General features: G+C 42.7%; 1 protein-coding gene across 3 annotated transcripts in view; it reads right to left on the bottom strand.

Annotated features, from left to right (window-relative positions):
- The window catches only part of cadps2 (Ca++-dependent secretion activator 2), a 229,821-nt gene extending 211,501 nt beyond the window's left edge, over positions 1-18,320 (bottom strand). For 2 of the 3 annotated variants that reach the window (XR_013790062.1, XM_079501503.1), the window contains exon 1: positions 17,564-18,320. Coding sequence is in view for 2 of the 3 variants with exons in the window: in XM_079501503.1 (XP_079357629.1) it covers positions 17,564-17,983 (420 nt within the window). In the remaining variant the exon portion in view is untranslated. The remainder of the gene's footprint in view (positions 1-17,563) is intronic. The other variant, XM_079501504.1, reaches the window with a different exon arrangement.
- Between the last annotated feature and the right edge of the window lie 583 nt (positions 18,321-18,903).

Here is an 18,903-nt window from a genome sequence, read left to right as displayed (position 1 = left end):
CCGATCTCAAAGCTCACAACGCGTTGCATCAGGGCGCGCTGTGAGCTTGCAGATGTATTTCTACGTTTGTGTGAGATGTACAGTAGTATGATGAAGTAGGGCAATAATTTACGGGAAAATAAAACGCTGAAATATGGAAATGCAACAAAAAATCCAACAACAACGATATGTCTGTGCATGTCCCGTAAAAGAAGACAAATCACAGCTCATGCACACGTCTTCAGTACTGTAATAGTTACACTACACTACAGAAACAACACTACATCACTACTTCCGGGATCACAGTAGGCCTGACTATATGTAAGCTTTTGCCCACCCATAGTACCTCATCAGATAATCCCCACATAGCCTGCAACAACTTCCGTGAACCGACTTCACTGTTGTAGCCTTTTCATAATTTATATTTGTACTTAGGCTGTCTGCTGTCGTGAAAGTTTATAGTTAGAGAAAATCAAAGTTTCAACATCAAAATAGTAGTACTAGTTGTGAATTATAGCCAACTGGACATTTGTACTGAATGTGTCCTTTATCCTCGTGTTGCGATTCTGTTTTCGCCGAAGTTCTTATACGTCCCGTTGTCCTTCAAGTTCCACAGCCGTCTGCCGTCCAGATGTCCCCCAGCCCCTCCCCTCCCACCCCTCACTGGTGCGAAATCGGGTAGGAAAAACGGGGACGCGGAAGTGACCGGTCTTCTATACTTATTTCGCAGATTTCTCTGGCACTAGCGCCACACTCTGGCCTGGAGGGCTGGGCAGTATTGATACATGATAGAGAATGAGTTTAGCCCAATTCTGTGTTTTACCTAAACAAGAATGCATCATAATGCTTTCCAGAAATACTGTCCATCCATAGCCGTCACAGGTTTATGTGCCAACATGTGTTTCTCTTTTGTTTGTTTGTCTGGAGTCTAGATAAACAATAAAAGTGCCCACAAATGCCAAAAAAGTACTACAAAAACAATATTTTCATACATAGGCCTACCATTCATTTTGTGACATGTTTGTTGGTGATAAACTAGATCTCATCTACAACATTGTTTCTCAAAGTGGGAACTCCCAGGGGTCCTTGGGGGGAGGGGGGGGCTATGTTGTTTAGTCATAAATAGTAGATCTACAAGCTCACAACGTGAACTTGAAGACCCCTGGTCTACTGTATGGGAATCGAAAAGCTGCACAAAGCTAATTAGCATTTCTTCTCAGGTGATATTCGATTCCGCTAAAACTAGGTGGAGGCCGAGCGATCGAGCATGGAGGTACAGGTCAAGAGTGAGTGAATCAATACACTTCGTCCCTGGAGAAACCCTTATGTTGTCATGTTTTATTGTCAGCTCTCTAAAAAAGAAAAAGTGCGGTCGTTGTAGGGGTTTGAACATTGTGGCTGGGTATTTTGTCCATATTGCACATACAACATGAATGGATAAAAGAACGACATAAAGCATCAGTCCCATAACACATTAAATCATTCCCAATGGAAATGAATGCCTATTGTCTGAGGGAGAGTCAGGTGGCTTGAAACGTTGCCACCACTACATTTAGCAAACAGGAGTGTGTGTGTGTGTGTGTGTGTGTGTGTGTGTGTGTGTGTGTGTGTTATTTACTTTCATCACAATGGAAATTAACTAATGAGACATTGACATTTGACAAGTTCCCCCGATACAACTACCAGCCTAGAATGGTACAATATTTAACTTGTGTTCTTAATTCATTCTCAGGGGGGGACATGGAAGGCTAATTACACTATGTGTAAGATGGTTTTTATTTATTGTTTATTTCCCCATTAGCTACTACCTTAGCAGCAGCTATTCTCCCTGGGCTCCACACAGAAACACATTTACATAACGTGAACACATATTACATGACAGTATAAGAGAACAGTTAATAAAACGTACAATCAACAAAATGTAAAAATCATTCTAATGATATGGTGTGGTAAATCATTGCATAAATGCATCTTCATGATACCTCAACAACCATAGTGAAAGTTTCTAGTTTGTTTCATTGCATAATGTGTTGTGCTACTCGTTTTGTTGTCTCCACCAGGGTGGATGGCCGAAGGCCGGAGACGATGTTTGAGACATATTGTGGGATATTTGCACTGCTTTACAATTAACAGTTTTCATGCCGGGATTAAACGAGCGTCTTCCAGGCTAGACTAAAAAGCAAAAAAGCAAAGTTCTTTGTTTACCCAGGGTAAGTGGACTAAGCTCGAGATGCTTGTTTACAGCCACGCCCTGCTCATAGAACATTTCATGGTTGGGGTTCAATGCCTTGCTCAAGGGCACTTCAGCGGTGGTAATTTTAACGTGCCGGTCCGGGGATTCGAACTGGCGACCTTCCGGTATCAAGACCGCTCCGCAAACCGTTCGACCACCGCTGCCACTGTTTAAAGTTACCTTTGAACAGCAATCGCTGTTTGCTTGTCATGAAAATCCACTTTAAAACGCTTGATGACTTGTAGTGTTGAAAAATATTCCAAAGTGCCGACCACAACAACAGGCAGGACGAGGCAGCCGCGCGCTGCTATGCAACTTTCCTATTGTAAACAACAGGGACTCAATTTCCCATAACCCTTTGCATGTCGGTGCGACGGACCTTTTTCCGATGACATCATCAAACGCGTCATATCCCCTTCTGTCCGGTGGATTGCACGTATGACTTAAAACTGATTAAAACGTGGATTAAACAATGAAAACATAACTCGGGCAACTCGCGAATCACAGCGAAAGTGTTCTACAATTAATTAACTCGGGTAAGACATTAGTCCAACTCATTGTTTTGTGCACAAGGCAGAGGAGATTAATTGCACACTTAATTTACACACTTTAACCGATTTCAACCTGGCTTCACTTTGTCCATGTCATTGCAAAATTGTCAAAGAAATGAAAAATATAGGATTATATATGGTATGGTGGTGAAATACTTAACGTACTGTATGTTCAAACTGTTTTTCAGGCACTTCTGTTGCTATAATTATATTCAACTGCATATGGCAATAGTATTTTTTCATGATTTGCTTATTCGACATACTGTAAGTCGTTACATGTTTTGCAAAAGCATGTTTGAGGTCAAAATGTAAAATGTGGGCGTAATTATTCAATTGGTTAGTAACGTGTAACTGTAAAATAATCTCTCAAAGGTTATAGTGCCAAGATTTAAAAAAAAAAAACTACGCTGCACTATAGACAATCTTGCGGTTTGAACAGTTATAAATGTGTATTGGCAGATTGAGTGAACGGCGTCATGTCCTCAATCTAGTGTTCAGTTTCAGTCACTGCTTCTTCTTGTGCCTAATTAAGTCCCCCAGGACCCCCTCTAACACCCCTCAACACGATGCACATTGAGACAATCTCCTGTTCCTCCAGGACCCCCTCTTCCTGTTCCTCCAGGACCCCCTCTAACACCCCTCAACACGATGCACATTGAGACAATCTCCTGTTCCTTCTCCTCCAACACCCCTCAACATGATGCACATTGAGACAATCTCCTGTTCCTTCTTGAGATTCATCCCCAGGACCCCCAGGACCCCCAGGACCCCCTCTAACACCCCTCAACACGATGCACATTGAGACAATCTCCTGTTCCTTCCCCAGGACCCCCTCTAACACCCCTCAACACGATGCACATTGAGACAATCTCCTGTTCCTTCAGGACCCCCTCTAACACCCCTCAACACGATGCACATTGAGACAATCTCCTGTTCCTTCAGGACCCCCTCTAACACCCCTCAACACGATGCACATTGAGACAATCTCCTGTTCCTTCTTGAGATTCATGCCCTGTTGAGCTGCTTGGAGGTACTTGTGCGCTGCACTCAGCAATGGAAGAAGTACTGACATTTTGTACTTGGGCAAATGTATTATCAATACCCTAGTCTGTTACAGTACAAGTACAAGTGCGGGTGTGGTATACTTGAGTAAAAGCACAAGTATTGACATCAAAATGTAATAATCAAAATCTACAATGTAACTAACCAGTTGCTAAAGTTTTCAAATATAATTATAGTCGAGTAAAAGTACAATATTTGCCTTTGAGATGTAGTGGAGTAGAAGTATTGGAAATACTCCAGTAAAGTAAATGCTATCTTAAAATTGTACTCGAGTACAGTACTTGAGTAAATGTACTTAAGTACTTTCTGTAGTGCACTCACTGTAGTGCAAACTGCAAATGTTAATTTGTGACAGACGGAAGACCCCAAATTCACAGTCCACAAACATGGGGCTCTTGGGAAAAGCATTGTATTTGCTCAGATATTGGTAGAAATACTGTGTGCAATAATGTCAGCAAATAAAGCCTAACCCGTGTTGAGCAGACATTTAAATGGTAATGCATCTCATAACTGACTCGCTCACAGTGCATTTACACATCCAAGTATTACATATTACATTACAGAAGTATTCAATTCAGTTCAGTTAAAGTTATTATCAGAGTGCCAAAACACATCAAGTTGACTCAAGACAACAGAGACCTGACATTAACCCCCAGAGCAAGCATGTGGCGACAGTGACAGGGAAAAATAACCTCCTCTGATTTTAACATTCAGAAGGAAGGAAGCTCAGATAAGCAACTAGTAGTAACTAGGAACTACCAATATTTACAAGCGACTTTACAGAAAAAGAAGCCCAAAGTTGCTTAGAACAAGGAAAACCCTAGGGCCTGGTTCTGAATGTTAAACTCAGAGGAGGTTATTTTTCCCTGTCACTGTCGCCACATGCTTCCTCTGGGGGTTAATGTCAGGTCTCTGTTGTCTTGAGTCAACTTGATGTGTTTTGGCACTCTGATAATAACTTTAACTGAACTGAATTGAATACTTCTGTAATGTAATATGTAATACTTGGATGTGTAAATGCACTGTGAGCGAGTCAGTTATGAGATGCATTACCATTTAAATGTCTGCTCAACACTACTAGCCACGGGTTAGGCTTTATTTGCTGACATTATTGCACACAGTATTTCTACAAATATCTGAGCAAATACAATGCTTTTCCCAAGAGCCCCATGTTTGTGGACTGTGAATTTGGGGTCTTCCGTCTGTCACAAATTAACATTTCCAATACTTCTACTCCACTACATCTCAAAGGCAAATATTGTACTTTTACTCGACTAATTATATTTGAAAACTTTAGCAACTGGTTAGTTACATTGTAGATTTTGATTATTACATTTTGATGTCAATACTTGTGCTTTTACTCAAGTATACCACACCCGCACTTGTACTTGTACTGTAACAGACTAGGGTATTGATAATACATTTGCCCAAGTACAAAATGTCAGTACTTCTTCCATTGCTGAGTGCAGCGCACAAGTACCTCCAAGCAGCTCAACAGGGCATGAATCTCAAGAAGGAACAGGAGATTGTCTCAATGTGCATCGTGTTGAGGGGTGTTAGAGGGGGTCCTGGGGGTCCTTCCTCAAGAAGGAACAGGAGATTGTCTCAATGTGCATCGTGTTGAGGGCATGAATCTCAAGAAGGAACAGGAGATTGTCTCAATGTGCATCGTGTTGAGGGGTGTTAGAGGGGGTCCTGGAGGAACAGGAGATTGTCTCAATGTGCATCGTGTTGAGGGGTGTTAGAGGGGGTCCTGGGGGACTTAATTAGGCACAAGAAGAAGCAGTGACTGAAACTGAACACTAGATTGAGGACATGACGCCGTTCACTCAATCTGCCAATACACATTTATAACTGTTCAAACCGCAAGATTGTCAATAGTGCAGCGTAGTTTATTTTTTTAAATCTTGGCACTATAACCTTTGAGAGATTATTTTACAGTTACACGTTACTAACCAATTGAATAATTACGCCCACATTTTACATTTTGACCTCAAACATGCTTTTACAAAACATGTAACGACTTACACTAGCTTAGCACATGTCGAATAAGCAATTCATGAAAAAATACTTTTGCCATATGCAGTTGAATATAATTATAGCAACAGAAGTGCCTGAAAAACAGTTTGAACATACAGTACGTTAAGTATTTCACCACCATACCATATATAATCCTATATTTTTCATTTCTTTGACAATTTTGCAATGACATGGACAAAGTGAAGCCAGGTTGAAATCGGTTAAAGTGTGTAAATTAAGTGTGCAATTAATCTCCTCTGCCTTGTGCACAAAACAATGAGTTGGAGCTGAAATGCGATGGACTAATGAGGTGTCTTACCCGAGTTAATTAATTGTAGAACACTTTCGCTGCGATTCGCGAGTTGCCCGAGTTATGTTTTCATTGTTTAATCCACGTTTTAGTCAGTTTTAAGTCATACGGGCAATCCACCGGACAGAAGGGGATATGACGCGTTTGATGATGTCATCGCAAAAAGGTCCGTCGCACCGACATGCAAAGGGTTATGGGAAATTGAGTCCCTGTTGTTTACAATAGGAAAGTTGCATAGCAGCACGCGGCTGCCTCCTTCTGCCTGTTGTTGTGGTCGGCACTTTGGAATATTTTTCAACACTACAAGTCAACAAGCGATTACACCGTTTTAAAGTGGATTTTCATGACAAGCAAATAGCGATTGCTGTTCAAAGGTAACTTTAAACAGTGGCAGCGGTGGACGAACGGTTTGCGGAGCGGTCTTGATACCGGAAGGTCGCCAGTTCGAATCCCCGGACCGGCACGTTAAAATTACCACCGCTGAAGTGCCCTTGAGCAAGGCATTGAACCCCAACCATGAAATGTTCTATGAGCAGGGCGTGGCTGTAAACAAGCATCTCGAGCTTAGTCCACTTACCCTGGGTAAACAAAGAACTTTGCTTTTTAGTCTAGCCTGGAAGACGCTCGTTTAATCCCGGCATTAAAACTGTTAATTGTAAAGCAGTGCAAATATCCCACAATATGTCTCAAACATCGTCTCCGGCCTTCGGCAATCCACCCTGGTGGAGACAACAAAACGAGTAGCACAACACATTATGCAATGAAACAAACTAGAAACTTTCACTATGGTTGTTGAGGTATCATGAAGATGCATTTATGCAATGATTTACCACACCATATCATTAGAATGATTTTTACATTTTGTTGATTGTACGTTTTATTAACTGTTCTCTTATACTGTCATGTAATATGTGTTCACGTTATGTAAATGTATTTCTGTGTGGAGCCCAGGGAGAGTAGCTGCTGCTAAGGTAGTAGCTAATGGGGAAATAAACAATAAATAAAAACCATCTTACACATAGTGTAATTAGCCTTCCATGTCCCCCCCTGAGAATGAATTAAGAACACAAGTTAAATATTGTACCATTCTAGGCTGGTAGTTGTCTCGGGGGAACTTGTCAAATGTCAATGTCTCATTAGTTAATTTCCATTGTGATGAAAGTAACACACACACACACACACACACACACACACACACACACACACACACACACACACACACACACACACACACACACACACACACACACACACACACACACACACACACACACACACACACACACACACACACACACACACACACACACACACACACACACACACACACACACACACACACACACACACACACACACACACACACACACACACGTTTGCTAAATGTAGTGGTGGCAACGTTTCAAGCCACCTGACTCCCTCAGACAATAGGCATTCATTTCCATTGGGAATGATTTAATGTGTTATGGGACTGATGCTTTGGACGCAATATGCAATATGGACAAAATACCCAGCCACAATGAGCAAACCCCTACAACGACCGCGGCCGGGCAAGGAGGCCTATACGCAGTATCAAGAGCAACACCACCATGTTCATGAACAGCTTCCCCCCGCCTACCGTCAGACATCAATACGCACTATTTTAAACCTGTAAACTAGAGAAGTTGAGTTGATGAATAATCATGTACCATTGACGCTTCCGACAGTCTATATTGGTCACTAAGGACCATCATCACTGTCCACGTGGTTTTCGTTGATGCCCTAAAATCTAAGTCTCTTCACAAGAGCATCCTAAGCTGTCATAAACCCCTGCTAAGGCATCCCCTTCATGTCTTGGCAAAATCAGGGGGTGGAGTGAGTGTTACATAAGGAGGAAGATCCACGTCTCAGAGGGAGAGGGAAAGTGACAGGGGGAAGGCGACGCCACACAAAGGATCGAAGGAAGTCTGCCTACAGCAAACTGCAGCACCCACCGACATCCAACAAGAGCTTCACACAGACGGCCTTCATCAGCACAACAGCTCACTTAAAGAAGGCAGGGAAGGAAAATGTCTATTTTCTCTTCATTTGTGTAATCAGCGGGTGCCAAGGAATTATGGCAAGTGGAGGGAGGGAGGAGGGAAGCGTGGGACTCATGTGGCGCTTATCTTCTTTTGCCGTCACTAAGACATGGGGATCAAGGGCTGGAAAAGAACTGGGGGAAGACTTGATGCTCCATCACTCCTGCGCGTGTTGAACGTGAGAGTTGCTTTTCTTGTCAAAGCCCAGAAAAGAGCTGCCTTTATAATCTTCATGGCAGTCTTTCAAATTAAACAAAATCCTCTTATTCAGACGTGTTACTTCTTCAAGCCCCTAATCATTTTATCAAAGTTCCATGCTTCCAGTTATTTTAATCAGTGATGCCAAGGCCACGTGTACTTACTGTACATGAGTAGCTGCTGCAAATCAGGCTTGATTGCCAGAGACGGCAAAGGAACAAGATTATAGAGCAAGAATAACGATGGAGGGATAATGCTTTTTTTCTAACCATTTCCAAAAGGACAGCTCCTTTTTAAACATAGGTTTAAAAAGAGCAAAAGAAAGAACAAGGCATGATGTGTGTGTCAGCAGTTTTGAATCTAGAGCTCCTCTGCCACATTGAAGCAGAGAACGCCCACATAGTCTGTCGGGTGGAACCCTCATATGTCCAAAACTGTTACTTTTCAGGATTCAAATTCAAAATTAGCAGCTCTAGAAGCTCAAAATGTGTCATAGCTGTTACTTTTGGCGCTTTTGTGCACCGCTGTAGTTATGATCTAGTGGGGCGTTAATTTACACACGAAAAAAAGAAAAACAAAAAACACAAGAAAGTTAAAATATGATGGTTTCTGCCCGACAGCGACGATATCATAAGCATAGTGACGGTGGTCAGCAGTGGTCATGACAAGGAACTGGAGCAAAGGTTCATAGCACAACACAATGTGTAACCTTTAGTTCCCCCCATGGCTCATGAATGTCAACCCCCCCAGGGCAGTGTGAACTGTGCAGCCCTCTGGCACTCCATCGATTGGCAGCCCTCCCTCTACTCTTCTCCCACCTATAGCTCCCGGAAGTCAAACGAGCATGTGCACGTCGTGTGCATGACACAACGGTCCAGTAGTAAAAAGAAAAGAATCCACAGTACGACACTGGACAGGTATCAATGCACAGGTCAATGTTGTTGTTTCAACTGCCCTACTCTGCTTTAGCCTGGCGCAGCCACACTTCACCCGTCCCTATTGCATATGCATATGCCCCGAGGCCCACGTAGCCCAGCGCAGTGGTATATTAGTAACCACTAACTCTGCTTTGAGTTGAGTGCATTTCCAAAGCTGTTCAGTAGTGAACCCTAAGGCAGTAGGGGAAAAATGGGATTGGGAGGGGCGGACACACATTGACAACATATATCCGCCCCTCCCATACAATATCCCCTCCCCAACAAATATCCCTCCCCTGAGTCCAAATATCCCTCCCCTGAGATAGAGGTGGGCATTGCCAAATTGTTTGCCAAGGTTTTTGCTCTGCCCACTCAGTGGTTAGGTGCGGTTGATCTGCAGATCCCTTTTGCGTCAACGTCATTGATTCCATCATGACATTAGTTGGAGGCAAAACAAAGGAATATTGCATTGGAGGCAATAGGAATCACCTCAGAATAGCAGCACAGTTCTTTGACATTATAGTACTAGTAGGCTGGGCGAGCTCCTCAGCTACTAAACATGCCATCTAGCTCTGTTGTTTGATGCCAACATTGAATGAGTATGAATGAATGAGAAGGTCTCCAATTTGAAAAAAAAATATGCATATAACCACCAGGCTTTCTTTGTTTTCTGTTCCAAACAAACCGGTCTGATGATCCGGTATGGAACCCGCCAACTATATCCGGTAATTTGCACAGACATACACACACACACACAGTTTCCGTATCTGCTCTAAACCCAGAACGAATCGGCAACCTACAGTACAAAGCTAAGTGATCCCAGTCTAATCACATAACATCTGCCACTGCCAATTAAATAAAATCAATAACAACTATGAAAACGCAAGGATTGGACAGTGGCGATCAATCATCATGCCTGTATTTTTAGCACACACATCAGGTATAAAGGTTAAATAAAATATGCTCTGTTGTTGGAATGGATATGTGGATTAAAGGTTTGTCATGCCCCTTCATCAGAAACAAATTGGGGGAACCGAACTAGGAAGAAAATAATGGGTGATTTCTCATAACTCAGCCCAAGGCATTAAGGCATGCTGTGTTCAAGAACACAGCATGCTTTCTCTACAGGGGTATCAACTGTTTTTACACTTGACCTGAGAGATTAGCAGGTACAGTAGCAATAAACTGAAGAGAGTACACTATATCACTCCCTCCAAGCACACACCATATATGAATGAATAATGTTATTTTCATGTCTGGCTGCCTTTCACAGCCCATATCTCTTATGGGATTATTCAGACACAATTTAAAGAACATTGAATTTCTACTGCCAACATGCTGACACCAAAATAATAAGTAAGCTCGCAGAGGCTTATCGTCGGTATCAGCCGAGAACACAGGAGTCTATCCCCGTTACAATGCGCTAGACCCCTGGGAGTTGGAATGCTGAGGTGGAGCATGCGGTAAGCTGCCAGTACCTACCTACCACACTACTTTCCACACGCAAGCCGTGCTACTCATATGCCGAGTTGGTGGTGTCCGGGATTGAACCCATGAGCAATTGTAGTCTAAATTTGAGAACTCTAAGGAAAAGAACAGCCGATAGACTGTAATAAAACACACTGATGTTAATTAAAAGGTGTCCACCCCTCCCCTCCTTGGATTTTATATCTCCGGTTGACACCAGAAGACATAATAGGAAAAGACATAATACCTGTCGACAAAAAGCCATCACAAGATGATGGCTGGATATTATACCCATTGCCAGTTTCTGGCACTGTACATCAGAGGATAAATTGTTCGTTTAATACTAGATTGATTGCAGCTGCTCATCAATGCAAACTGCAAAGCCGTTTCATCAACGTTTTGGTTGCAACTTGGAATAGGCAAGTTATATAAAAGTTTAAGGGGATAGATTCTCTATATGGACGTCACATTATAGCGATAATAATAGCGTATTCTTGGGACTGTGTGCGTGCGTGCGATCACTGATCAGCGGGCTGACGGCATTGCGGTCCTCTCCTCCCCTGTCTTTCTGTCAGTACAATATCAAACGTTGTTTGAAAAAAAAAAATAATGTTTGAAAATGATCAGAGTGGCCCTGATGAACTCAGGACGGTTCAGATTGGATCTTTGAACACTCACAGATCAGAGGATCATCCTCACTGCTGCTGCTCCACTCAATTTCGTTCTGTGAAAACATTGCAACTAATTTCAATAATTCGCCTCGCACTCTGTGTGCAAGAATGTTTTGCGGGACTTTTATTTTGCGGATTTCGGAGCCGCAAAAACCACCGCAAAAACAGTTCTTTACTGTACTATTTACATATAGTATTGTACACTTGTAGCTGCACTTTAACTATTAATGGAATATGTATTTATTCCTACAGTAGATCAGTGGTTCGTTCTCAAACTTTTTATTTTAATGAGCAGGCAATAACTGTGTACAAAACATGGAACCATACATGTCCATTTGGTTACATTTGGAAACTCTTTTCGTCACGATTCGTGTGGCAAAGATAATTTGATCAACGATATTATTACGATAATCAAAATATGCTAAAAGACGGCTATTTGGAGTATTTTATTTTGTAGTTTCACTCAGAACGCTGTGTTTTTTAACCAATCAGAACGTTGCATCCCTTCAGGGTATGGGACGTAGCTTTGCTACATGCGCGACTCGTGCGTTGAGTCTGTTTGTTTACATGTCACAGAGAGACGGGCAGCAAAGCTCGTGGCCTATTTCTAATCTATAGTGTTTTCAGATACATATTTTAGCGTGATGATTACGTTTATAACAAGTAATACACTGTCTTGATGTCATTTTGAATGAGATTAAAAACGGAGTAGATCTGTAATCAAAACAAGCTGTGTTGGAGGAACGCGCAGCGATGGGAATGAAAGATTATTTTTTATTTATGCAGGACTCGACACGTCATCACGCATCACGTTTTCATTCAAAGGAAGTAATACAATTTAGATTTGTATGAACTTTTGATATGAAAATACACAAAGATGGAAATGTTCCCATTGTTTTGGCATAGATTGTTAGGTATATGCCCATATGATGACCACACTCACCACAGATGAGTGTGGTCATGCTCTAAAAGTGTATAATGCTATGCCACTTTTGTTTATCACTTGAATCTCCAGCATGCCTATTCTGGAGGGGAACGTTCGCCAAAAATAGACGATGTAAAACCTCAACGCGCTGTGAGCTTGTAGATCTGCTATTTTGGCATATCAATTTGTATAGAGTAAAATAAGAGCGTACCAAATGTGCTCTTTAGTTTACAGCTCCGTTTTTAATAAAGTATAGAGGGTTTAAGTGGTGCTGAAGCAGCTCAACAAAAGCCACAAAAGCCACACACACACACGCTTCAGGAGCTTAATTTAAAGACATGAGAAAGGTGGGCAGCCATTGCGGTTATTGCATTGGAATCCAATTAGCTATGGTCAACTCCAGCAGCATTACTTGATACAAGTGTTGCTGTAGTGATCCATGTCCCTCGAGGGGTCTGATGGGTCATGTTTGTTTGTAATATTGGATTCTCCTTCTTTTACCCAATCTCTGCGAAACAGGAAGGCCTTGAAAAGTCTTTGAGGTTATAGGCGGATAGATATTTTGAAATGTAGCTTATTTAATCTCTCCAACATTAACAGACTGCAGATTATCTTTCGTTGTATAATGAATAATTTGTATTCATTTATTTCAGGTGGTGTGTGTGTGTGTGTGTGTGTGTGTGTGTGTGTGTGTGTGGAGGGGTTATCGTGATAAATTAATAATCGTATCGGAGATTTTAATTTTAATGTTCTGAAACCTTATGTGTATTATAATTTACTAGACCTATACGTGCCCGTCGCAGTCGGCCACCGGCCTACTTGTATATGTATACTAATGATATACATTGTCATAGCACCAGTTTTAACTGTCAGCCGGTGTCCCACATGGAGAACTGTGTATGTGCCTGTGTGCGAAGACTGCAAACTGAAGTGTACTTGGCAATCAATTCGGCCCACTGGCAGAGCCTGGCCCAGGTGAAAGGAGTTGGAATCATTAGGCCCACTGGCAGAGCCTGACCAGAGCCTTTTGTGATGGTTCTGGAGAACCGTGGGTCCGACCGACTTGATACCTGGCGCTGCACTCCCTGTGGAACGCGTGCGTCGAATGTGAAGTCGGTGGGTCAAACGGTTCTCGAGTTACGTGCATTACAACCGTGCACGCACGTACGCAGAGACGTGGCGCATTTATAGTAGGATTATAAATTATGATGCATTATAAACCCGCCCTATGAGTAAAGTGTTACCCAGCACTTTGACCCTTGAGTTATAAAGTGAATTGGAATTAAACATTAGAATGGGTTTAGTTACAAGCTGTCAGACACCCACACACCATATATACAAGTACAGTATCATCACATTGGCAGACATTCCACAGTGTGTCTTTCTCTAGGGAGATTGAACATTCCATATTCTCCTGGTGTACCATTATCCAGTGTATGCATGCAGTATGGACTTCACAAAAATGAGCTTACAGAAAGACGGCTCATGGGTACTTAAATAATTGATTTCCTGGAAATGTATGGATAAAAGTTGAGAGTGTAAAGATTATCCAGTGTATGCAGTATGGACTTCACAAAAATGATCTTACAGAAAGAAAGACGGCTCGTAGATACTTAAATAATTGATTTCCTGGAAATGTATGGATAAAAGTTTAGAGAGCCGCCTCTGGTGAATTTCTGGACGTTACCTTGAAAAGCTGCAGTGCACTGGGTTTGTGTTTGTGTACTGTGTTGTTTTATACATACAGGATAAGCATCCGGAGGTTTGTGCATCACACACGCACTGTGCAAACACACAGATTTGAATAAAACTTTGGAATGAATATAAACCAAAAAGAAAAGAGCTACTTTTTAGCAGGATCCAATTAAACCAATGCAATGCTTACTTAGGAAATGTTTGGAGAGGCGAAAATGTTAAAACATTCATTAGAATTCAAGTTTAAAAAAATACAACTTCAAGTGTACATCAATTAACCCATTAAGACCTGAGATCGCAATTCTAAAAATGTCTTCTAAATCATAAGTTTTCTGAAAAACGTATTCGCTATATCAGTGGCTCAGGCTTTCAAACCTTTTCATGTCAAAGACCCCCCTTTTGTTCCAGGGACTCCCAGAAGAGAAAATCTGAGTTAAAAAGGTTCTCTTTAAAAACATATACAGGTATCGTATAGAATGTATAAACATAAAGATTTTCACAGATTTTCACAATGTTTTTAAACATAACAGATCTACAAGCTCATAGACTGTAAGGGGTCCTCCCCGTACCACACTTTGAGAACTAATGCTACTATTTTGAATAATAACCATGATTAAAAAGTAACATAGCTAATTGTTATATTGGTGCAGTTGTATGCATACAAGTATTCTGATCCAGTTAAATCATACAAGCAGTAGAGCAGGGGTCTTTTTTCAGTAAGGAGTCGAGTAAAAGCGGACATGTTTTTCCGGCACCCCAGAGCTCCTATTTTGAAGGCATCCCGGCACCGATTGTGTTAAGCGGGGTCCCCCACTACATTTTGGATTAATGTTAAGTGTGTTTTCACAGACAGATTTAACACTTAAAAAGAGAGTGCCACAGTTTTTGTATTTTTCCAGTTTTTCATGTGTCTATGAGGTGACAGTACTTCATTAGACACCCTGGAGTCGTTTTTATGTGCAATGGTGTATTAACTTTGTATTTAGGGTTTCTTCCTGGAGGTTGAACCCTTGACAGTCAAACGGGCCAATGAAATAAACAGTAATATAGTGACATCACACTATCAGCCCCTCCCCTAACCCCTCTCCCTTTATCATACAACTACAGCTGTGGGTGCGGCTTCAGTTCAGGTGGATCACCACCCATCACCACCCATCAGGCAAACCAAGCATACTTAATGAACTGGTGAGCGTGTCCACATAAAAACAATATTTTAACAAATGCTGTACACTTTGAAAAAATTATACCTCCTTATATAACAATAAGACCTGATGATCATGTTTTAGGGTGGAAAAAAAATCACGGCACTCCATCTTTAACCCCTCAATACTTTGCAAACTAGACCTTTGGCTATGTACTTGGTCTGCTCTTTTTATCCCTCAACACAAAACCTAGAATATCTAGCAGATCTGAAAGCTTGCGTTGTGAGTGAGCTTGTAGATCGGATACTGTGACTGATGATCTTCACAGTAAGTAAGTCAACTAGCATTCTGTTCCAGGTTAATGATCACACAAGCAGTGGAGCATGAACAGGTGTTAACCTTAATAACCTGAATTCAAGTAAGCTAAAGCTATTATTCCAAGTAATGCAGCAGCTGTTATTGGTGAAGTTGATGGTCTTTACAAGTTCACAGTAGGTATACCAAATTACCAACCTATATGCCTGTTCCATCCAGGTTAAATGACACAAGCAGTGGAGAACAGGTGCTTTTTTTGTTTTTCGACCTGTGGGGAAGGCTTACTAGCTCTGGTCCATAGAGTCATTAGGAGTAAGGCTAAGGACCAATGATAACTATGATCACCACCTCACACTAAGATCAAACTTAGCCTATAGTTATACTAGCTTAAATGGCTTTTAAGTCAAGCCATTTAAGCTATAATTAGGCGAAGTTTGAACTTAGTGTGAGGTGGTACAACTGGCTTCAGAGCTTAAAGGAGCTGTACTAATTGTAGCCAACTGTTGGTGATGTTGACTCTTCAGCCTTCACAGTAGGTAATAGGTGTGCCTACTAGTAGGCCTATTGTTCAAGGATAATCACACAAACAGTGGAGAATGGAAGACAACAGGTGCTTTTTGTTTTGACTGTTAGTACTACTACTATTACTGTTACTATTACTACTACTGTTAATACTCGTAGGTTATCAACCTTTTCAGGCTGTGACACCCCAAATTAGTCATATTTGAACAGGGGACCACTCCACCCTGGCAAGCACAAATATTGTGAAAATAGCAGATCTGCAAGCTCTGAGCTTAGTAGATCTGCTATTTTAACAATGTTTGCTCTTTCTTACAGAATATTTGCCAATTTGGAATAAATATGGACAAGGCTTTCAAGTCATTAAATTGTGACTTTAGAAATGTGCAGCATAGGCTAGCTCCTTTCGGAACCCTACGTTAAAGTTTCTGACATTTTGATGACTTTATGTAGGGTTCCTTATCACCGGACTCAAGCGACATGGGATGCAATCTGATTTCCCCTGACTTACCCCTGTGCTGCGGTGTGGGTGTCACGCTGACATATTCCAAAAGAAGCATATGAACGCTATAGGATACAACGAACCCTCTCACCCCCCCCCCCCCCCCCCGAACGGCACAGAAGCCGTTAAGTATTTTTAATGTTTGTACGACCGTTTGGCAGCTCTGAAATTCTCTCTTCGGTCCCTCCTTGTTGACATCTCGGTTGGCTAGCTGCGCCTACGAGGCGCGTAGGGAGGCGCAGCTAGCCAACCGAGAGGCTGGAGGCGGTACAATGGGATGTGAGAGAATTTCAGAGCTGCCAAAACGGTCGTACAAACATTAAAAATAATTAACGGCTTCTGAGCCGTTCGCGGGGGGGGGTCAGAAGGTTCGTTGTCTCCTATAGCGTTCATATGCTTCTTTTTGAATATGTCAGCGTGACACCCACACCGCAGCACAGGGGTAAGTCAGGGGAAATCAGATTGCATCCCATGTCGCTTGAATCCGGTGAGACCGGACCCTACGTGGTAGGGGTCCAAAGGAGCTCAACCCGGGGGGTCCGGAGACGGGCTAAGCATAGGCCTACCTGGCCTGTAATGTATACATACTAGCCCTGGTCCAGTGCTTACAGCGAGTCTCTCTCTGACTCGCTGTAAGCACTGGACCAGGGCTACATACATACATACATACATACATACATACATACATACATACATACATACAGTATGTTGGTTTGATGTTTAACTGTTGAGTGGGAAGACAATGTTGTTGCACAATCATCTGCTGGGTGGACCCCCCCAAAAAAAGAATTTGGGGACCCCTGACTTAGAGATGGTATAGCTGAAGGTCTTCACACACAGCACAGAGTACGTATGCCTGGCTGCCTATACCCTTCCATCACACAAGTGTAGCAGCACAAGTGTGCGTCACACACACACACACACTTGAAGCAGTGGAGAATGGAACACAACAGGTGCTTTCTGTTTGGACTTTTGGTAGTAACTTGTAAGTAACTCACCTTCTGCTGCCTGCGCGCCATGTCCGTGGGCTGCTTGGCGTTGAAGGGGTACGCGATGCAGCGCATCACTAACACGTAGATCTGCAGGTTCACCTTATGCTCCGCTTCCTCCCTCTGGAGCCGCTTCATCTCCTCGTCCTCAGCCTTGGCAGCGGCGGCGGCGCTGTTGTTTTTGGGAGAATGAGAACCACCACCGCCGCCACTTTGAGCCTTGTTGGAAGAGGGCTTGCTGGTGGTGTTGTTGTTGTTCTCGGGACGTAGTCTCTTCTGTCGTTGTTGTTGTTGTTGTCTACCGCCTCCTGAGACGACGTTAGAGGTGGTGGAGGAGTTGACGCTACTAGGTTTCGGCGTCTCGTCTTCTTGAAAAACTTCGAGGTCCGACTCCCCGCCGGTGTCTTCGCTGGAGGACGGGTCCAACATGGTGAAGAAGACCAGCGGCAGGTGCAGCAGGTGTTGTATATGAAATAAAACTCCTGTTCGTTTGTTTTAAGTCGACGTGGCGTTCGAGCGCTTCCACTTTTCTAAATGCTGCACACCTGTATCCTCTCGTCTTGTTGTGTGTTTTGGGAACGCTCGAGCGAAAACCTACTCCGCGTAGCTCTGCGTGTGTGAAATAAATACTTATTTTTGTGTCCCTGACAGTAGAAGGGTTTGTAAGAAGGGCGGAGTTATTTTTTTTTGCAGGAGCTGTAGTCTCTCCTCTCCTCGCTATACTTGTTCTGGAATGAGGAGGCGGCTCGAGTCGAGCGGCTATAAGCGCGGTGCCGTGGCTGCCGATACTGTGTGTGCGTGCGCGTGTTTGTTTGTGGCGTGTGTGTGTGTGTGTGTGTGTGTGTGTGTGTGTGCGCGGCAGTGCACGCGCGCCTCTGCCACACAAACAGGTGAGAAGCAACCTGTAGCTGAAGGAGAAAAGCAACATGTGGGAGGCGCCTCTGTGGAACTAGCGCGCGCGCACACACACACACACACACACAATGTACACACACGCACGCACAATGCCTATATACACAGAGAGAGACTCAGAGACATAATTATATTTATTTAATTCCATGTATGTGTACTGTACTGTAGACTACATACATTGTTTAGCATACCTTTCAAGATATTATTGCATTTGCTACAGAATTATTACTGCATCTGCAGTTACCGGTATACCAGATCCCTCCCTTTCCCACCATCACCATATCCATGGTGAAACGGTGTGATGAGTTCGGAAATCAAAATTTACTTAAAGGACCACTTCACCACTTTTCAACTACCACCATTTTTTCCTACTCAGTCAGTCTCATAGGAAGGCTGTGGGCAGTTCAGAAACCCGTCCACCAGTGACATCATCGGTG

This window comes from Electrona antarctica (assembly GCF_951216825.1).
Source record: "Electrona antarctica genome assembly, chromosome: 5".
Taxonomy (NCBI): domain Eukaryota; kingdom Metazoa; phylum Chordata; class Actinopteri; order Myctophiformes; family Myctophidae; genus Electrona; species Electrona antarctica.
This window is presented reverse-complemented; position numbering and strand designations above follow the sequence as displayed.